This window comes from Centroberyx affinis, unplaced genomic scaffold, assembly GCF_046629955.1.
Source record: "Centroberyx affinis isolate AG114_WGS23_722 - 3 ecotype Tasmania unplaced genomic scaffold, CSIRO-AGI_Caff_v1 ptg001365l_1, whole genome shotgun sequence".
In the NCBI taxonomy this organism is placed as follows: domain Eukaryota; kingdom Metazoa; phylum Chordata; class Actinopteri; order Beryciformes; family Berycidae; genus Centroberyx; species Centroberyx affinis.
The window spans coordinates 92,528-115,129 of record NW_027279852.1 but is presented as its reverse complement, the minus strand read 5'-3'; the positions used below and the strand labels follow the sequence as shown (position 1 = coordinate 115,129).

At 42.0% G+C, this 22,602-nt stretch overlaps 1 protein-coding gene across 4 annotated transcripts; it reads left to right on the top strand.

The window, feature by feature from the left end:
• Window positions 1–168: 168 nt before the first annotated feature.
• LOC139649504 (butyrophilin subfamily 2 member A2-like) lies at window positions 169–14,301 on the top strand. Of its 4 annotated transcripts, none has more exons than XM_071525924.1 (5): window positions 169–310; window positions 10,211–10,576; window positions 10,900–11,746; window positions 12,143–12,287; window positions 12,735–14,301. In XM_071525924.1, the coding sequence occupies exons 1-3, from the start codon at window positions 229–231 to the stop codon at window positions 11,040–11,042; spliced, it is 591 nt and encodes a 196-aa protein (XP_071382025.1). In that variant the 5' UTR covers window positions 169–228; the 3' UTR covers window positions 11,043–11,746; window positions 12,143–12,287; window positions 12,735–14,301. The 4 variants fall into 4 exon arrangements, with proteins under 4 accessions (XP_071382025.1, XP_071382027.1, XP_071382026.1 ...); XM_071525926.1 differs by having other exon boundaries at window positions 10,900–10,994; window positions 12,735–14,300; XM_071525925.1 differs by having other exon boundaries at window positions 10,921–12,287.
• Window positions 14,302–22,602: the final 8,301 nt, after the last annotated feature.

Below are 22,602 nucleotides of genomic sequence, written 5' to 3'. Positions count from 1 at the left end.
ATTTATTTTTGCAATCGAAACAATCACCGCGGGGAGGCAGAGGTGACCAGTTTTTCTAGTTGGAAAATCCCACGTAACCTGAACGCAGCATCTCTTCTGTAAAACAGCTCCCTTCTTGTGAACCACGTGACACAGAGGCGTGTCTCTCTGTCCCCATATATAAACTAGCAGCCCACAGGTGGAGTATAGAAGACAGCACCAGATTCCTACAGCAACACATCCGGCTGCATGGACCCGCATCGCCCCATGAATTTTACATCTGCGCCACTCCTGGCTCTGTGCATGTTGCACCTGGTGTCTTCACCTGACGGTGAGCTGCTCATTTGAATGTATACATGGGTGTGGGTACATGCGCGTACCCGTGGGTGTGCGCGTGTCCAGCGGCTGACCGAGAGGAGTGGTTAAATCCAGCCGGAGAGGGGCGAGAGGGGGGCAGAAGTCGGGGCAGTGCACCCGGTCAAAACGGAGGATGATGTCTGCCAAGACGAAAACAAGACGTAGATAATTGACAGATGTAATACGCAAATTCTGCATTATAAGTTGCCTGCTTGTTCTACTGAATTACAGATTTCATTAAATGAAATGTATCTTACGAGCATTTGTGAATGACAGATATTATACGAATCAGTTCCTAATGTAGACTACAGGCAACAGTTACATTTTACCTTCACAGAACACAGTGAGCTGGACGTGCAAAACTTGAGTTCAAGAAATGCGACTATGCTGTATAGGCGACATGTCCAAACTGCTGTTTATTAATGTGATGACGACTGGACTACTCCGAATATCTTACTGCGACTATGCTTAGCTCGACTATGAGCAGAATAACAGAATCTGGTGTTTATGGGTTCTGCCTTATTCGCATTATTGCCTTAATCTGTTTCCATCGCCATGTTGCCAGTTGCTTCCTGAATTGCAAAATGATTTGAGAGCATTTGACTCCTATTAATAAAATTTTGTGGAAATTTGCAGTGTCATATTTCATGCGTAAATCACTCATCAGCAACACAAGTTAACTGAAGTTAAATGTGAGGTTTGACGACCTTGATTTGGTTTCCTGTTTTTTGTATGGAACTACTTCAAAGTACTTGGTTCCTTTTTATAAACTGGATCTCTAGATTTTCAGATCTAGCGAACTCTGGTTCGGACCTTAAGCGGACTTTATGGTGTGAAAGCGCCCTAAAAGATTAACTTCAAATACACAATATCTATGAATTCTTGTAGTTTTTCCAATTTGTAAGATCAGCTGTTTAGATGACTGTTGTATTGTTAGGTATTTCAGAGGAAGCGGAAATTACGATAATGTAATTGGGAAAATATTGACTTTGATACATGCTAGCTGCTGCCAATCCCTCTAATTCCCTCTGATTCTCTGCTCTGCCTAAATATTATCATGAAGCACTTTTGGGTTTTCCTCCTCCGTTGATCAAAGCTCTGACGATGCAAAATATTTTTCTGGTGGCTTTCAGGTGAGTTAAAGTGATGCAGCCTCTCGCGGCCATTTTGGAGATCCTCAGCTTTTGACAACAACAGATGAGAACCAATGTTTCGACTCGACTGTTTCAAGAGTATGGAATAGACGTGCAGAATTTCAGTGATGCTTTTGACGGCACTGATCATTTCATCACTGGTACAATAATTGATCACACGGCTTAAATCTATATTTGTGTTTCTAAACGTACAGCTTGTCCGTCTCTTAGCCTCTGTGTCCGTATAAACCAGGAAACGTGAAGATGGGCGCGTCTCGTCGTGTCAGATTCGATGTCAGACTGCCAACTATGTGTGTGTCAAGGCAGAAACTGGGCAGGTAAAACATCTGCTGTACCACAGTCCAACCACTCTGAACTGTAATATGAAGCTGCCGCTCCTTCATTCACTATAATCTCTCTGGAATCTCTCAAACCGGAATTACAGCATATTGTGGGATAGCACCATGGCGGTGACCGTGTTTTGTTTTTAGCTCCGACAGCCGGCTCTATGTTTTAACCCATTTCTCCGTCAGCTGGCTCTACGTTTTAACCCATCGAAATCGATTTTATTTACTTTACTTATTTACTTATTTATTTTTACATTATTTTATCACAGCTCCATTGGTTTTACGAGATTTCCCAGCTGGGTTTTCTTTTTATTGGACTATCTTCTGCCAGCTCGATAGCCAAGCCGCCCCGGCTATTTGTTTGACTAGGCTCGCCTTTAGCCTGTGGCCAAGTTTAACAATGTGAACTTCAACTATGCCCTGTGAAGACTGTGTACTGCTTCAGAAAGCAAACAGGAATATTACTAACCTCAAGGAAGACATTCAACGGCTATCTGATGAATTACAGAAGAAAGACTCACTTCTGTCCAGCTTTATGGACGTGGCTTCTGGGCAGTCTAAACGGATTGCTACGCTCAGCTCAGCCGTCCACGACACAGTCCTGTGGGAACCTTCCACCTATCCACGACCTTCCTCCTGCTCAACACCCAGCCATCAGTCGTCCTGGGCAGAGGTGGTGATCCGCGGCGGAAAGAGAGACCCGGTCAGGGCTCCCCACCACCTCACTTAAACCTGTCGAACCGCTATGCGATTCTGTCCGATGAGGCTCCGGTTCACCAGGCTGATGCCGCTGCGGTCACGATCCCACCTGACCTGGACCCCTCCCTGGCAACGGTACCGGCTGGCACTGCTGCTTCTTCACCACCGGTGGCTAGGATCGATCGGGCGGCTCGACATTCCACCGTGGATAAGCCAAACAAGCGGCCCCCTCCCCGGGCAGTGACCTCCTCTTCCCGCCGCAAGATGTTGAAGGAGGCCGTGATCCGTCGCTCTGGAGGTCTTCCTCGCTCCGAGCCAGCAGGACTTCACTCCCCTCCCAAGAGCGATTCCACCTCCTCGCCACAATATTTTCCTCAGCGTCCGGCCTCGCTACACGGTAGTCGTCGCTGCTCCCTGGACGGCCCCTCAGCACAGCCACAGCCAACAACCCTCATCATCAGGGGCGTCAAGTCCAGGTCGGCGGTGACCCACTGCCTTCCTGGAGCTAAGGTAACTGATGTTATCGCCGAACTTGCTGGCCTACTAACTCTGTACCCCTCTGTATGCACGGTCGTCATTCACGCTGGCACTAACGACATCCCACGTCGACAATCTGAACTGTTGAAACGGGATTTTTATCTTCTTTTTAACGCACTAAAGTCCTGTGGAAAGGATATCTTTATCTCCGGCCCCCTACCGACAATCAATCGGGGCTATGGGCGTTTTAGCAGACTGCTTAGCCTCAACAGTTGGCTTCAATCCCAATGCACTCGTCTGAATTATGGTTTTATTGATAATTTTAATCTTTTCTGGGAACGGTCTGCCCTTTTCAAAAGGGATGGTCTCCACCCTAACCACCGTGGCTCACAAATATTGGCTGGTAACATTTTTTATTCAACCACATACAACCATCACTCCGCCTCCTGTGACCACCTTGTGGCCATTAACATAGTTGACAACTCCGTCACCGATTGACGTCCCCAGGGGCCAAGTAACTATAACTTCGGTTCCGGGTCAAAATCAGAATATCCCACAGTTCTTGGTCTATCAAAAAACAGTCCCATTGATAATTTCTCCCCCACTAATACTGCTGTTATTACCAGGGAAAGACTTAATATAGTGAAGCCGTGGATCAGTTCCAGAGGCGTCAACTCTCAGAATCTTTTATCAATTGTCTGCACGTCACTCTCAGATAAGAAGAGATCTTACACTCCCACCTCCGACCTAGCTGTCAGGTTTGGACTTTTGAATGTTGGATCTCTCTCTAACAAGTCTTTTATCTGTCATGACTTTTAGATTTTTTTATGATTACTGAAACTTGGTTGAGTCTAGGTGATTTCACTCCATTGATTGAAGCTACACCCCCTGGTTTTATTCATTTCCATCAACCCAGACTATCTGGTCATGGTGGTGGGGTAGCTGTTATTCACAAAAATCATATAAAATGTTCCCCCATCTGTAATGGCACTTTTCACACTTTTGAATCACTGAGTTTCCTAGTAAATGGTAAGGCCCCCTTGCTATGTGTCCTAGTCTACAGACCCCCTAAACTGAACCAAGATTTCATCCAGGAATTATCTGACCTTCTGTCTCTCATTGTGCCTAAATACGACAGAATTTTAATACTTGGTGATTTTAACATCCATGTGTGTTGCCCATCACATGCACTTGTCACTGATTTTATGCTGCTTATTGAGTCTTTTAACCTTATTCAATTTGTTACTGAGCCTACTCATGTAAAGGGTCATACTCTTGACCTTGTACTATCATCTGGCTTGCCTCTAAATAATCTTGAGATAAAGGATATGTGTGTGTCTGACCACAAGGCAATTGTATTTGATGCTCCACTATTTCCTTCTACCTCAAAGCCATCCTCTCCCCTCAGCTCTCGCATTTTTAACGCAACCTCTGCTACCAGATTCTCTGAGGCTTTCCTGGCAACTCACAGTGATATATCTGTCATGACTTCCCACAGTCACACTGATGAGCTAGTTACTCACTAATCAAACCTGTTTGGCAGTACTGGATTCCATTGCTCCTCTCAAAAACAGGAAGTCAAAACCTCAAGCTCTTCCATGGCTCAGTGATACAACTCGGGCCTCTCTAAGAGAATGTAGAAAAGCTGAGCGAAAATGGAAGGCTAATAAAATACAGATCTTCCATGATATCTTGAGAAATCGAATGCTCACATATCAGAAAATGGTTAAGGATGCAAGAGCTGCTTTTTTCATAACTCTAAGGTTCTGTTCCAAGCCATAGATTCTGTCATTAGCCCCTCCCTCAGCCACAGCCTTGAAGCCTCCCCAGAGAAGTGTGAGGAATTTTTAGTTTTTTTTACTCAGAAGGTTGAAAATATAAGATGTCAGATTTCACCTGCTGACAGGGACTCATCTGTTTTGTTGGAAAATTCAGCTGTTTTAAATTGTTTTCAACCAATTTCTTTATTGTTTTTAAAGGATATTGTGACGGCCCCTGCCTGACTGTGTAATCTCAGTTACTGTGTCTACCATGTTGTCTACCATTGCAGTAGCTGTTTGCAGGAGCTGATTGGTAGTGGCCATCCAGATCTGGAGCACCTGGGCCCAGTGCTCTGCAGGATATAAAAGTCCCAGCTTCCAGCGGGGCTCGCTCTCTCTCTTCCCTGCCAGCGCCTGCACCTCTTTGTTTGGCTTTGCCTTTATTTTGTTTTTACTCCGCAACACCCTACATCACACCATGCACCCACATCCACATGAACACTACTGATGCCACTGACTAACACACCCCATATCCAAGGTTATCCAGTTCATTTTCTTTAGTACAATAAATAATGTGTATTTATTGGCAATCAGTGTCTTTTCCCGTTTTTGTCATGGCCTAATGGGCTGGGTTATGACAATATTGTCTCTCAAATGAGGTCCTCTACTTGCTGTTCTGATGTTGTTCCAACAAAATTTCTCAAAGATGTCTTTGACACAGTAGGTCCTAGTATTCTGTCTATTGTCAACAGCTCCCTGGCCACAGGAACTTTTCCTTCTAGTTTTAAGCATTCAGTGGTTCAGCCTCTTCTTAAAAAGCCCAACCTTGATGTGTCTGATCCTACCAATCTTAGACCCATTTCTAAACTGCCTTTTTTATCAAAAGTTTTAGAAAAAACAGTTTTTACCTAATTATTATCTTCACTGAACCATAATAATATTTTTGAAAAATTCCAGTTAGGTTTTAGAGCATTACACAGCACAGAAACAGCCCTTGTCAAAGTAGCAAATGACCTCCTTCTCACAGCAGATGCAGGAGAATGCTCAGTCTTAATCGTTCTAGACCAGACCTAGAGACCTAGAGTGCAGCTTTTGACACTGTAGATCATGCTATCTTAATTGAGCGCCTTGAACAATGGGTAGGAATCTCAGACTGAGCACTGGGTTGGCTTAAATCCTATTTATCTAATAGGACTTTCTCTGTCAGAATAGGAAAGTCATCGTCGACCACAGCAGACATCACCTGTGGGGTTCCACAGGGCTCAATTCTTGGCCCCATCCTCTTCTCCCTCTACATGCTTCCACTTGGTCACATAATTCGTAAGCATTATGTTTCCTTTCACAGCTATGCTGACGACACACAGTTATATCTACCCTTAAGACATAATGATCCCAACTGCCTTAACACTCTGAGAAACTGTCTTACGGACATTAAGTTTTGGATGTCACAAAATTTTCTTCAGTTAAATGAAAGCAAAACTTAAATTGTCTTATTTGGGCAGCCCAACGCAAGAAATCTTATTTTACATGATCTGGGTGACTTATCATCTAACATAAAGCCTGTGGCCAGAAACTTAGGAGTGATTTTTGACAGTGACCTGAGTTTCGAGGATCAGGTAAAGAGAGTTGTGCAGTCTTGCTTCCTTCAACTAAGAAACGTATCAAAAATCAAGTCATTTTTATCTCATGCTGACTTAGAGAAGGTAATTCATGCTTTTATCTCATCTTGTCTAGACTATTGCAACTCTCTTTGTACCTGCCTCAGTCAAAAATCTATCTCACGTCTCCAGCTTGTTCAAAATGCTGCAGCTAGAATTTTAACTGGCACTAAACATAAAGACCATATTACCCCAGTCCTAGCACATCTGCACTGGCTACCAGTAAGATTTAGAATTGATTTTAAGATTTTACTGATTACATTTAAAGCACAGAAAGGTCTAGCCCCTAGCTATATTGCTGACCTTTTAACTCTTTATGAGCCGGAACGTAGCCTTCGCTCCTCAGGCAAGGCCCTTTTGGTTGTTCCACAGTCCAGGCTCAAGACTAAAGGTGACTGCGCTTTCTGTATTAGGGCGCCTAGACTTTGGAATGACCTGCCTGAGGAAATCAGGCTAGCTTAATCAGTTTCATCTTTTAAATCCCTTCTAAAAACACACTTATATATACAGGCTTTTATGTGATTCACTCCCTTTGCACTGCCGTTCGGGAGTTTGGAGTCACTGAGGGGTCGTTGTGTTTCCTGGGGGGGGCTGGTGCTTCTGTTCGCTGGGGTGGCATTGAGCTGGTCGGGGGGTGCAGCCGGGGCAGTGACAGTGTTGCGGACTGCTGCCTCTGTCTTCGGGTGGCTGTTCTGTTCTTCGGACTCTCTGTTCATCGGGAGTCCTCTGTCTGTGGCGGTGGCATCTTTGCTGGCCTTGGGTGTTCTGGCTGTCGGGCTTTTGGGATTCTCGGCTGGGGTTTCGCCGCGCGCTTCCTGCGGCGCTTGCCATGGGTGCGATTGGCTTGTGGGGCGTTCTCTTGCGGGCCGTGCGTTCGGGCTGTTTCCCACGGGGCTCGATGGGGTCTGGATCGGGCGTTTTCGCTGGTCGGTCTGTCGGAGGCGGTGCTCGTCTCTCCTGGCTCGGCGGGCGGTTGTTGTTTTGGGGGATGGGGGCCGCTTCCGTGCGTGGGGTTGCCGGGAGGCTGGGGATTTCATGCTGGGGTGTGCGCCTTTGCGTGGGGGTCTTCGGTTTCTTGGCGGTGTCGCGCTTGGGGTAGCTTTCGTCTCTCGGGGCGATGATCGGCTGGCGGATTGTGGAGACGGGTGCTGTTTCTGCTGGGTTGGCCGGTGCGGTCGGCCAGTCTGGGTCCTGTAGGGCTTTTGTGGGGGCGGCTTGATCGTGGGGTCCATGGGGGATGCCCTGTGGGCCATTTGCGCTGGTGGCGGGTCCTGCAGGGGGTGTGGGGCGGGGCTTTGCCGGGAGTCCTGGGGGCATGGTGGCTGGAGTGCCTGGGGTCTGCGGGGGGGAGTGGAGCAGTCATTTGGAGTGGTGGTATTGGTTTGTGGCATTGTCGGTGTCTCGGCTGTGTTTCTGATCGGTTTGGTGCTGCCCTGGTGGATTGGGGTATCGGTCTCTTTCAGGGGCATGGAGGGTTCTTGCTGGCTCCGGACTCTTGAACGGTAGTGTTGCCTACTTGTACCTGTATGTCAATTTTATTTTTGTGTTGTGTGTTTTGTGTTTGTGTTCTGGCACACACTTTTATTTAGAGTTCCATCTATTTTTAATTGTATCTCTGTTTCTTTGTTTTAGTTGCACCTGTTTATCTCCTGTATTACCTTTTATTCCTATTTTTTTATAATTTCTTTTCAGCACACACTTTTATGTAAAGTTCGATCTGTTTTTAATTGTATCTCTGTTGGTTTGTGTTTTTTTTAGTTGTACCTGTCTACATCATATTTTACTTTTTATGCCTATTTTCTTTTATTGCTGCTGTTGGATTTTACTGTATGTAAAGCACTTTGTAAACATTGTTTTTAGAAAAGTGCTATACAAATAAAGTTATTATTATTATTATTATTATATATTGCTAAAGGTGGCTATAAAACATATAATTGTGGGTGTGGGTGTGCAGAAAATAACAGCTGCACTAAGAAGTTATAATAAGAGACTTACTGTAGTATGGTCTATCACAACAGAAACTCTGGACTAAACAGCACCAGGCCACCTATTGTTGTATGTAATCCTCTTCTTCTGAACAGAACTGACTTTCCATGAATAGAACTGCACCAAATTTTGCAGGGTGGTCAAAAGGTTGATATAATAGCCTGAAGTGGTCAACACATCTCCCCTTTGCTGACTGTTCACATGACGTTGGTGTATTTCCTTGTTCCTGGAAAGATTTGCACCAGGTCAGGTTTTTACACCCACAGACTGTAAATGAGATCAGATCAAATGACAGATTCACTGGAGTGGTATTTCCAGCTTCATTTGCTGAGGGGAAATTCTCTTTCTCTTTCCTCTGTCTGGTTGGGGAGCAGAGTCAGCCAGCTAGAACAGGTAGGAGTTCAGGAAACTTCAGCGGGTCTTTTATCAAGAGGGATCGATTCCTCCAGTTGGTGGACACCCTCACTAGCCACTGACCCATACTGCCACCCTCAGGGGAAAACAGACTTGTATTAAGAAAGGCCAGGTCACCACAAACCAATGCAAAAGTGTGTGAGAATCTGTTCCCTTTTTTTTCTATGGACATAATTACTTCTCTCTGACATACTTATCGCCCATCCCATAGGAGTTCGACAGCAGTCGCCCGACTTGGGTCTACTTCTCTGTATCATGAGTGATGTGTTAGGGCTCTAACATACTCATGTAAGGAACAGACATGTCTCGCGTCCTTGTGTAGCAAAATGTGTAGGGCAAAAAATTGTAACGCGACGCAAACGTCTGGTGCAATATCACGCGTGTCAGGTAGGGACGCTAAATGAAAATCACTACAAAAGGAGGAACTACCAATGAAGAAGTAATTTCCTGTGTAAACAAATGGCAGTGGCGGCAGATTTGGAAGAACAGCTGGCTGTCACACGTACCATCTTCTTTTCATTGCTCTCTTTTTGCAGTGATGGAGAATGTAAAGCAGCACAAATTCCTCCACGGTAGCCATTTTTACATACCCCGCTCCAGCATCAGATTGGCTTTGCTTCCCCTTGTGGATTAGCGATTTATAACAAGTGACAAGTGACAAGTGACACGGTCTACATGCGTTTGCTATGTCAGCAAACAGCTTGCGTAGGCGGAGTACTCGCATTAGCGCATGCGTTCCTTACGTGGAGTATGTTAGAGCCATTAGAAGATGAATTGAGCCCCATTTACATGCTAGTATCATGTGGGAACCTCATGTAATTAATTAATTACTCCCCAGCCTTTGTGTCTTGTGAACAATGTATATTTTATCACCTGGCTGCAAAAACAATTTCCTCATGGGGACAATAAAGTTGAAGTTGAATTTGTCACTTTCTGATTCAGGAAAAGCAAAACTTGAAGTTTGCATTGGAAATGCAGTCAAAACCTTCCTTAATTTGACAGCAGGAAGATAGAAATGGCATATCTAGAAGTTGAGGAGAACCATAAAAAAATTACAAAATTACGAATTACGAAAATTGGAATTTGATTCACACAGGATTAGTATTATAAAGGGACCTCTGTCTTTGCCAAAATACACAAGGCAATTTGTTTTCAAAATGTCTACTTGGCAAGATTCGCGTGGAATTAAAAATCACAGATGATTTCCACAGTTATTACAAATCACTGGACGTCCACAGGTAATAAGAGTCCTGTGTGAATGGGGCTGATGTCAAAACAGATGAGTGTTAACTACAGGTCCTGACTGTGGAGTTTAAATTGGTAAAAATTCAAGTATTTCTTGATGGAAGAATTATATTGTTGACTTCTCTGCTCTGGGTTTTTTTTCCATTGTCCTGTAGGCCTGCAAGAGCTGTCAGCGCATCCAGGAGAGGATGTCACTCTGAAGTGTCAGAGTCCCAACAATGCCCCCATCAGCATGTTGGAGTGGACCAGACCTGACCTGAAGTCAGAATACGTCTTCTTGTACCGAGACAAGCGCATAGAAACGTCCGAGCAGAATCCATCTTTTGTGGGCCGGGTGGAGCTGTCAGACAGAGAAATGAAGAACGGCGACCTGTCTTTAATTCTTAAGAATGTGAGCAGGAACGACAATGGAACATACGAGTGTTGTGTTGCAACAGAAGACGGAGCAAGACGCACAAAGAGAGAGACACCTGTGTGTACTCAGACTGAGTACAGCAGCAGCATCATCCTCAAGGTTGAAGGTGAGCTCAGCTGATACAGAATGCCAGAGTTTGGCTGGAGTCTGCTGCATGTTAGTGGCCGGTTATGAAGAGGCACTGCATGGAAATATAAGATAGATAATATGTTAACATGTTTATAAAACGTTTCATAAAGCTATAGTTGATAAGGGGCTGTATAAATGGTTTTGTGAAACTGCAGTAGATATTGGGTGATGTGAGTCCATGTAGAAAACTGCCTAAGATGTTTCCGACCACACGCCAACATGAGTGGGATGATGAGGAGATGGAGGCTTTTCTCCTGACCAGTCATCATTTACCTGACAGATCTGTTTTCTGCTCTTCAGATGCCATGGATGGAGGTTCAGATGCCATGGATGGAGGTTCAGATGCCATAGATGTTCAAGCCAATCGTGGACATGCTGTAGTGGGAGCCCCAGTGGTAGTCTTTGCAGTGGCCATTTTTGGTGTGATTGTTGGTGTACATTGATGCAAAATTCAGAAAACATCAAGAAAATAAACATCTGGTCAAGAATTCAGACCCGACTGCTGCTGATGAAGAAAGTGACCTACAGCTTGTCACAGAAATGAAATGAAATGAAATGTCACAGAGCGCTTTACCCCCAACTTACTGTATGTTGTGGGACACAAAATCACAAAAGAAAACCACAAATCAGAAAACAAAGCAACAAATAAGAGAGCAACACAGCAGTTCAGAAAACGCAATGCAAAGTCAGAAGTCAAACAATCAGAAAAGAAAACACAAAGTCATGAAGCAAAGCAACCAATCACAAAACATTCCAACAGTTCAGAAAGAGCAACAAAATTTCACGAAGCGAAAAACTTTAACTCAAACAGGAAAGGGCAGGGACCAGGTTGTTTTGATTGGCCACTTAACTTGTCTGGCACTTCAAAGGTAGGCAGTATTATTTTATTCTATTTTGTAGGTGTTTAACCTTCAAAATAAAAGCACGAAAGTTTAGAAATGTAGATTTAAAATTATTTATTTGTACTTGTAATGTGAATATAATTAAACAAAGTTTATTATTGAGTCATGTAGAACATGCCTCACTAGACATTTGGAATAAGACAAAGCTGAGAACCTATGTCCAACTTAAATCAGACTATTCTACAGAACCCCACATGTCCTGTAATTTGTCCTGGAGAACCGGCACCTTGTCTCTGCCTGTTGAGGTTGGTAGATTTAAGGGTATAACTAAAAAGCCTTGTTTATGTACAGTTTTATATCACTAGATGCTGTGACTTGAGAAAACCTATGATAAAGATCTTGAAGAAATAACCAAGGCATCTCCTCTTTGAAGCATCAAAAGGCAAAATACTTTATTACACCATAGAAGCATTAAAAATACCAACATGTTTCAGCCATAGGGCCTTCTTCTTCTATGATGTAATAAAATATTTCGCCTTTTGATACTTCACAGAGGAGTTGCCTTGGTTATTTCTTCAAGTTTTTTATCATAGGTTTTCTCAAGTCAAGTTTTTTGCCCATAGACCAAAGAGCACTCTCGTAGACATCTACATCATCAGTATGGTAATTTTTTTCCTGAAAAACCTGATGTATACAATCAGATACATGCAGTGCATGGATAATCCACCAGGGGAGAGAAGGCACGCACCAGAAGACCTTCAATTGAGACATCCAAAATGGACGCCATCAGTCAGTGACCCAAATGTGATTTTGCAGGGATATTTTTGCCAATTTGGTAATGTTAAGGTAAGAAAAATATTCAAATTGTTACTGATACTTCAATATGAATATCTACTGGATTGATGCAATGTATAATTACTTGGAAATGTGTGTATCAAATTAGATACAGCAGGTATATAAGGTAATTTATCTGTAAATCTGTCAATCGTCATTTTATTGCATTTCATGCATTATGCATTCCATAAAGCAACATACACTATTTTGATTGTTTAAGTAAACTAATTAAAGGTTTAAATGACATAATTAGATATATTTAGAATAGAAATTGAGCTATTTATAGCCTATATTGTATTTTTATATATACAACCTGCTGTATCACAATGATCGATGACTAGTTGAATGTTGCCATGGCTCACTTGCTAATAATTGTCTTTTGCTCATTGATTTTCACTAAAAACTGACCAATTCAGAATATAAATACACAATAATTTGTTTTTGGTGTGTATTTTTTAGATGGGGAAAAAGTTCAGTGTGGAAGATGTCCTGGAGATGATTATGGATGGCGATGCAAGTGACATGTTTTAAGGAAACCACCCATCTCTTGCCTTAATGATTAACCTGTTACTCTGACCTCTATTATTATGAAGTGTCTGGAACGATTGGTCATATCATATATAAAATGTAACATTCCTGCTACCCTTGTCCCATTACAGTTTGCCTACTTTTCTAATAAATCTGTAGATGATGCTATCTCACTTGCATACTGCTTTAGTACACCTTGAAAAGAAAAATACCTATGTCAGAATGTTGTTTATTGATTATAGCTCTGCTTTTAATACAGTTGTACCATCCAAACTGGTGTTGAAACTCAGCTCATGTTCTGTTCTCACTCCATCCATCTAAAAAACTTTACCGGAGCATCAAATCAATCAGAGGCTCACTAAAAAGATATTTAATTGGGACATTTCGCATGGTCATCCCTGGGCCAATGAGTTTTCCAGAACAGGTTACAGAGTAACATCAGAGTAAAATGTTTCTCATGTATAAAGAAAAATGGTCTGTTGATATATGGTATAAACAAAAATTACGAACTTATTGTCTCATAAAGAGTAGCTACAGTGTAGAACCTGATGTGAAGTATAATTTAAACAAAAGACAAAGATCCCTATGTGCACAGTTATGTTCAGGAACATTACCTTTAGCCCTAGAGACCGGCAGGTTTAATGCCACTCCAGAGGAGGACAGACTCTGTTTGGTGAAATTGAGAACGAGGTTCATTTGTTGTTTTACTGTCCTGTCTACGAGAACATAAGGGATTTACGTTTTAGTAAAATGTCCTCTATTTATGTTTATTTCTTTGGGGTGGATGATTATGAAAAACTTGAGTTGTGCTTGAAGGGAATCTTTTCTGTAGCAGATTTTATTTGCCAAGCTTGGGAGAGAAGGCAGAATATTTTGTTTAGGACTGAGCTGTATGATAATCTGTAATTTTGTAATGAAATGAAATGTGTGACCACTGTAACTGTACCTTTGGTGACTTGTAAACGCTTGAGGGTTGGGCACTTTGTGTGCATGACACGAACATAAAAGAAAATCAATCATACGAGTGCATTGTGTACATAGTCTAGGTAGCACATACAGTTTGTAACTTTGTATTTATGTGTTTATAGTGGGGGATTATAGTTTATAGTGAGTTTTAATGCTTAGCAATGAACTTCAAGTGCCTGCTATTTGCACCTGCTTTCTCTTTGTTGCTACTTGATGTTTGGGTGGAAGTATATTTGATTATGGCAGGTTAGGGTATATTTTTATGTTTTTATGCTGCACATGAATTTTTCAGGGACAATAAAAAAGTATTGAACTGAATTGAATTGAACTGAATACCTGTGTCCAGGAATAGACTAAAGGTGACTAGGCTTTTGCAGTCAGGACTCCTAGGCTTTGGAGCGACAGAGTCAGTATCGTCTTTTAAATCTCCTCTTAAATGTCCTTTTAGCGGGAAGCCTTTTATAACCTTTGACTTCTATTAATTTCTCAATCCTGTTGCCTATTATCTTATTCCATTTGTTGTTATCCCTATGGCTGGATCTGTTTATGATTATTATTGTTATTGTGTCTGTTTCTATATTGTACATGGTGAGCAGGCTTTAGGTTTTGTTTCTCTTTCTGCTGAAGTGAATCTAAAAGTTGTATACCAGACAATGTGGCTGAACCTGCTCCTGATACTTGTCTATTCTTATCTGGAACAAAGAGCAGCTCAACCAGTCAGAGACAAACCACAACACACCACACCTGGTGTCCCTGGCAACAGTCCCAGGTGTTTGTGTGTGTGTGTGTGTGTGTGTGTGTGTGTGTGTGTGTGTGTGTGTGTGTGTGTGTGTGTGTGTGTGTGTGTGTGTGTGTGTGTGTGTGTGTGTGTGTGTGTGTGTGTGTGTGTGTGTGTGTGTGTGTGTGCGTGCGTGCGTGCGTGGGTACCGCCACCACACTGTGGATACCAGCCATGGATGTCTTAGAAATGGCTGCCACAGGGAAGGGGAAGAGGTGTAGAAGAAGAGTGGCGGCCATCCATATGAACAACTTGGACAAGCCTCGTAAAGGTGAGATTTTATACTTTATTGCAAATACTTTCAAACAATATGTTTTACTCGTGGCATCCATGAAGTGTGGTGCCAGTCCCAATGGAGCTAGGTACCTCCATGACTGCACACACACACACACAGCTGATTAGACTATTTTGAATGCCAAATGTAGAGACAAAGGCCTCCTGTTAACATTTGATTTTGTTCCGAGAGGGTTTAAATTTAAAGTTATTGCACTGTCAAAACTCCATCCTGTTTCTCCAGCCCATTCCAGTCTTAACTCCAGGAAACGCATCACAGCTGGCCTCGGTCCTGATTGGCTCCCTCACTACAGAATAACTGAAATCCATCCAATCAGGCCAGTTTGCAGCATTTAATCTGGAAAGTGTCCAGTCAGGGTGAAGTATTATGACAACTTAGACTGTGTTTCATTAGTCATTTAACCGGCCCTCCTTCACTTCCCCTCGGCACTTGGTAACACGTAGCACCATACGTAACGCGAGTGGCCACTTGCAGAACGGGGGGGGGGGCGGGGTCAGAGGGGGAGCAGAATATTTTAAATGGAACGCACTTGCCCTTAAGCAGGCCTAATAATTAATAATAAGAATAAATAATAGAAATTACACAGAACAATGAGTAATGAAATAGTGCAGATGAGTTCATTTCATAAATATGTCTAAATCCTCTAAATTTTGTTTGTTTACTTGCATTTTATATTCATCACCTGTTCGTGCACCGGAATTGACGGACAATCACAATGCATCCTGGGAAATATGCGCTTGTGAAGTCTACATCGTTGTTGACTCGATCCCTCGGCCCTCGAAGGGTCGATCTCAGAAAGTTCACTTCAGTTATCAGATGATGGAGGAGGGGAAGTCAGACACCGATAGTCACATTCACATTCAGTTTAACTCATTCAGTTCAACTTTGAATTAAACTACATTTATCTGCAGAACATCATGAGGAATATTATTCTGATCCTGAGACAGAGGAGAAACTGAATCATAGAAACTGAATAATATGGAGCTTTAACTCAGCACTGGTCTGTTGTTAATTTGAATATCAAAGTGAGCCTTTGCATTTTGCATAAACTAAAGATTGTTTTGTGGGACTGTTGTTGCACTAGGCCATATTTTATTGTCAAACCTTATAAAGGAAAGGTGGGTGCAACAGTGCGTGCGGCAGAGAACAGCGTAAGAGTAAATAGTGGTGCTTAAAAAATTCCACACTAAAACGCAAGTAAAAGCAAATGAAAATAGATTTCAGACACTCCACCGTTTCACACCCAGTGTTTTGCATTTTTTAAAATCCTGCAGTAGAAGCTCAGACTGAGTGCAGAGCTACTCATTAAAGAAACAGTGACTTGTTTATCCAGACTGCAGTTAGACTGAATAATCAAATGAAATGATCTGTATATGTTTCTGTATATATACATGTATATATGTGAATGTGTATATATCAGTGGCAAAATATGACTCACAGACGTAGGACTTCAGTTGAAAAAAAAATCTGAAAAACAGAGAAAAATAAATTACCCAATCGGAAATGCTACTACACAAAAGGAAATAAGCAGGCCTGTTGCAAGTCATTCATTGCAAACCTATGCAGCACAGCACACAAGCAGCCTGACCGTTCAGATTGAAATGCATGCAGCCTACACTCGGCCTGTTAGAAACACCCTACTAACAGCAAGCTTGATGATTTTAAATCTATGAGAAGTGACTTTTCCAATGAGATCAAAGCCAAGAGAGGGAGAAGGTGGAGGAGGTTGCTTCTTCCCTCAAAGTCAGCCATAAAGTGCATCACTGTGAGGTTTGTAGGTGTGGAAGATTGAAGTGGAGCTGTCTGCCAGAGATGTGAAAGCGGTGTTGGGGAAGTTTTCTCTGTACCTGAGGAACTGCTGAGGGTCAAAGAGGGCAAGGAACTTCAGCCTTCTGTGGTCTTCTTTGTCCTTCAGATCGGTTCCTCAGCTGACTGAGAAGGTTGACAGACAGTGTCCTCATAGATGGAATCGAATTTCCCTCTCTCTCTCTCTCTCTCTCTGTGGTTCTGCAGAAGTCATTGACCCTGGCCAACTAAAATCCTGTGTCCTTCTCCTTGTTCTGCAAAATCCCAAACAGCAGGTCGGAGTACGCAGAGATGGAGCTGAATGTGGACAGCAGGAAGCAGAACTGGAAGCTTGTCAGGTGCGTTATATCCATCTGTGGTGTGAACCGAGGCCTGGTCAGAGTCATCATGATGGTTCACAATATATTCCAAAAGCTATATGAGTTCCTCTCGCCTTTCATAATATCTTTTTGGTCATACCTGACATGTACAGTATTGCTGTCAGCATAGTTATTAGCTTAGACTATTTTCCTTTTTCTTTTTATTCAGTTCGATCAGTGTCAGTGTTTGTATTTTGGACGGGAGGCAGAGGAGGGGCAGGATGTAATTTTCAAAACATTGAATAGAATAGGCTAAACATAATAGAATAAACATTGAATAAACATCAAATACCTTTGTTTGATTATTTTTGACTGAATATGCTTGTAATGGAAACAAATCCTTCCAATAAAGAATGAAATGAAAATATATCAAACTTATTATGGGATTATCGTTGCTATAATACTTCTGTAGTGATCTCATGTTTGGAGAAGAGAGAAACTCAACTTCCTCATCTTCCTCTGGTGTTGAGGCGCTCACGTGCTTCCCCCTGCTGGCTGGTTTCTGTCACTGCTCAGTTTATTGATCCCTGATAGGAAACTGGATCAATACAGCAGCAGGAGAACAAACAGTGAAAAGGTATTAAAAAGCATGAATAAAAAACATAATGAAGAATAGAAGTAAAAACAAGAGTAAAAACAAAATAGCAATAATTTTTTTCTCTCTAGACTGGAGGAGAGCTATAGTTCAGTCTGGATTGTTCCTGAATCCATACAAAACTAATGTAGTTTACTATTAAATATTTAAATACCAATACAGTATAATAATACAATGTGCACTTAAAAAGTGAGTATTGACTCTCTTAGGTATAAAGAAAACGATTAAGTTGATTTTAATAAACACAGTCTCAATAAAGTATTAAAAAAAGAAAATAGAACCAATCCAAATTAGTTTGGTTTAATATCAGTTAGACAGAAACAAATAAAATGAACTGAAATAGTTGGAAGTGGAATCTGGAACCAGACAACACAGAGTTTAATCATTTCACTTTAGACACAAATAAAATGAACACATTTGAAATCTGTTGACATCAGGAGCACAAACTGTATACATTTAAATTTATTCCATTTATTTTTATTCTATTTGAGTCAATTTCATGAATGATGACAATTCATTTAAGTTAGAATTATTTAAATATTTTTAGAGGAAATGTGTCATACAACTGAAATATAATTTAATGAACATGGCTGGCTCCATAAAACTGGGACTATGGAAAGATGTCAATCAAAGCCACTGATCATACTGGGACTGTAGAAAGATGTCGCTCTATTCTGACAGATTGTGGGCGGGGCCAAAGAGGCTCTGATTGAATCTACTGCATGTAATGTAGGTCAAAGTTTTAAACAACAAATCAGGTTTTTTTCTGTAACAAGTTAACATAGGAAAGCTTTGCATGGCTGGAATCAACTCCATTTTGAACAGTTGTTCATTAAACTAAATCACATTAGTAGGGAAATATGTTGTAGCAGCTATCGTAAAATATGTTCATTAGCCGCTGAGAGGCTAAGTAGGGGAGGCTATCTGTCTGACTCGTTGGCTCCAAACAAACACGTTGACTCACCGGCTGAGTTTTGAATGTTTATTGTGTGCAGTCCGTAGCATCAAACAATGCGGTGCATACTTGAAACAATGCCGGTTGTGTAGAAACAAAAGTGTAAAACGTACGGTCAACAGAAAATAAAGACTCCCCACTCACCCCCTCCGCCTAGCCAGACTAACTGACTAACAAACAGGTAATATCCCTTCCGCAACCAACACACACCCCCCCACCCCCCCACCCCCGTCATGCCCCAAATTACCGTAAGTGACGGTGAAGCAGTGTGAGCACAACACAAACACATACATGGCTCCTACATATGTATTTACATCGTATAATACTGTTCTTTATAGTCAATATCTACCAATTTCTTTGCCTGAGTGCATGTACAAATTTACTGAAATTCCTTAATTGATCAGTAAATGTGTGGTGGTTTATATGAGAGGAACTAAATAGAAACAAGATAGAAACAAAATACAGGATAATATAATATTTATCCTGAAAATAAATATACCTGTCACCTCCTGTCAAACTTTACTGTCAGCCTATCATTGTGTTGGTTTAAGTTATTTTTGCCCAATCGCGTTCTGCGAGGGGCGGGACTAGAGAGGGCCGGCCAAGGAGGTCCAGACCCGGGCTGCGGTCGAATAGTCTTTTTGCTTAGGAAGGTTCCTAACTGAGTGAAATGACCCGGAAGTACCTAAGTGGCAGCCATGATAAGAGCTGTTCGAATTCTCTAAATGCTAAGGAAAGGTGCTTCAATGCTTCCTTACTTAGCTCCTTTAGCATAGGATACACTGGACCATCCTTTACGGAAGGAAAGGAGATATTGCCACCCCACAATTTTTTGCGACGCACCGTTCAGCCGTTCACGAAAACAAACGATCATGACCGACAAGGGACGCAGATCAACATGCAAGTTACCGTTGCTTATTAAGCATTTTCCATCTTATGCCATAACTTGCTAATATGTTTTGAACTTTCAACAACATGTTAAACCCATAGGCGAACTATAAACATTACGTTGCTGTTGTAAACTGATCAAAGTGAAGTTAACGTTGTACCTTAGCCTATTCTCAGTTTGCATTAGTTATTTCATTCTGAGCGTTGTTGTATTGCAGCCTTTAGGAATATCATTCATTAATTTTACACAGATGCTGAAACCCTTGCCTTACTGTAATAAAGGCCTGTATCAGCCAGAACAAATTAAAAGCACAATAAAGTCAATATTTCAAGGTGTTAACTGAGTTGTGTGGTGGTTCTTAAGCTATCATATGCATAGACTTATAATCAGATCATAATCAGCATATCGACCATAACACAGAAGTCTGTCTTTCAAGAAAAAGGGATATGAGACGTTTTTAGCCAGATGATGTTTTTAATTCATCATGTTTGAAACTTAAGAATGATGATATGTACATTAGTAGATTTGTAGGCCTAACATGTTATGCCTATCTTGCATGAATTTAACAATTATTTCCATACAATCATACTAATTGGGATTCATGTCGATAAATATGAGTGGACAGGAGGCTGAGCGTGAGCAACCATTCTCAATGTGAAAACCATTTCCTTTCACTTTTGTGACTGGTAGCCTATATTCCCTTTTTATTTCAATTCCAACCTTGGTGATGAAGCTATATTTTTCACCGGGTCGTCCACGTTTATATAGCCTGCATGAAACTTCACGGTAAGAACACACGGGGCGAAGTATCTAAGATGCGCTTTTAGTCGTCCATCTTCGGAGCATTGCAGTTTAACCACGGCAGACCCACGTCATTAACATCCACCGTCGCATAATTACGTAGCCTAGTGTAAGTGCAGTCGGATTCTCTACATCGTGGTTGTCTTTTCCGAAGCCCTTATGAATTCTCCTTCACATCATCCCTTGACCTCATGATGTTTTCCAACGAGGTCAAGGAAAAGTGGTTAGGAATAGGAGTTAGGACGTATTTTTTTGACTATTCGACCGCAGCCCTATTGTGCAGACCCACGGCGCGCCCTCTAGAGGCCGTCTGATGAAGCGCAGGTATTAAGGTAGGGCAAGGTATTAAGTCAAGTGTCAGTGTGTGTAACCCCAGGAGGAAAAGAGGACAGTGACGTTTGCTTCTGGATAAACTCTCAGTTTCTTCCTGTCAACATACTCATCTTGCAAGTGGATTAGCTTAGCTCCGGTAAGCTAGCGCAGGGACAGAGTTTAGCTCGTGCTCACTAGCCACATTGAGCTAGCTCGGTTTTGTTTTCCTTACAAAGTGTAAACCGTGTTGGTCAGCGGACTGAGGCAGTGTGCAACAGAAAGTAACACTGACTGAGTTCACATGCGCATTAACACTCTGAATATGAGCCTCGTCCCGGCTGTGATCTTATGGCGTTTACATGGAAGGATCGCTTTCCAGTTGTTGTTTTTTTTTCCATCTATCTGTATGGAGACAGTCTTCTTTGTCTCCGTTTCCCGCCGTTCGTTAGTGGCGCCTCGTGACACAATGCAAACGCGCAGGTCTCCATGGAAACAGCACTTCGCCAAGCCCGAACCTAAATTATAACGGTTAGCATCGGCATATCCCAACTAGCATAATTCAGCCTTTTCATGTGTGGGATATGAGCTTATCCCGGGTTCATTTGAATATCCCGCATACAAACAGACTTTGTCATGGATTCAGCAGCCGGTGTTGTGGGTCGATTTGTTTCCCCTAAAAAATGTTTGGACCCCGTGAGGAGAGGACATCGAGCCTGGACGGACCGTCTGTATTCCTGGACAGACACACTGCATCCATTTGGATTCACTCAGGTTTGCTGCTCCTGCTAAATGTGTGAGTAGACTTTTTATTATTTGTACACATGAACTCCAACATGCTCACCAACGATGAGCAGCCTATAGGCTAAAGAGGTGGCTTTGTGTTTCTCTGTTTTCTATAATTCTATTTTAGACCATGTTCATTTAAAGGGAACCATGCAGAGTATTTTGTTTTTGCTGTGGAAACTGAGCGGGTTACATTCTGTGTTGGTTAGCATTCATAATTCACAGAGAAAACAAGGTGCTGAAAACATATTTTCATTACAAGTTAAGACTCTTGTTCTGTTTTTTGGGTGTAAGTGCTGAAAGCGGGGCTCATGAGTCAAAAGTGTGTAGGCTATGCGTGTGTGTTAGTGTTCACCACAGCAGTTCAGCTACATACAGTATACAGTTTACATGTGAGGAGCTACCTGTGGCTTCCCAGTCACCAACATGAGAACCTAGACAGGGAGTTATTTATTGGTAGATCCTCCCATGCATGTTCCTGTATTGGTGGGGTCAAGGTAATCCTACCACCTGTTTATTATGTGAATGAGCACATGGTTAAGACCGCTACACACACACTGGTAGAGTTTCCCTGGTCACTCCTGCTTCTGTCTGAACTGTACGGTAAGTCGGCCTGTGCTGATATGATTATTACAATAGTTATTAATAAGATGAAAACCTTAAAAACTGTACTGCAATATGCTCCAAGTACTTTATCATATCAATAACAAGACACTTTTCTTTTTTTAAGCATGTTTTAATGTAAGACTGCAGAACATTGAGCATATAAAATATGTTTAGTTTATAGAAACTGTAAGGATAATCTTAAACAACACAAATAAAAACAATCAAAAAATATATAATTAACAGCATCTTAAAAAGGCTAAATAAAGTCAAATGAGTCTCAGATAAAGTGCTGCTGTCCTGTATCCACTTTAACTCAGGCAGCAACATGAATACAACAATTTATTAGAGGGCGCCCCCTTCTGGGGAAATAAAACATCTGTGGTGACAGATGAGAGCTGGTAATAAGGGGCAGTGTCATAACTGTTATTGTTTTTTACCACAATCTATAGTAATACCGGTTATTGTCCCATCCCAAACGGTAAGTGTATGAAGTCTATAACATCCCTCCAGGTGAGCAGGTGGGGAGGAGGAGTCAAACAGAAACAAACATGGCGGATGGCGGATAATCAGATGTGATGCTGTACAGCTTGAACTCGCTCGGCTTTTTTTGCGACTTGTCGGCAGGAGGAAACGGAAAAGACGACAGGTTGTTTG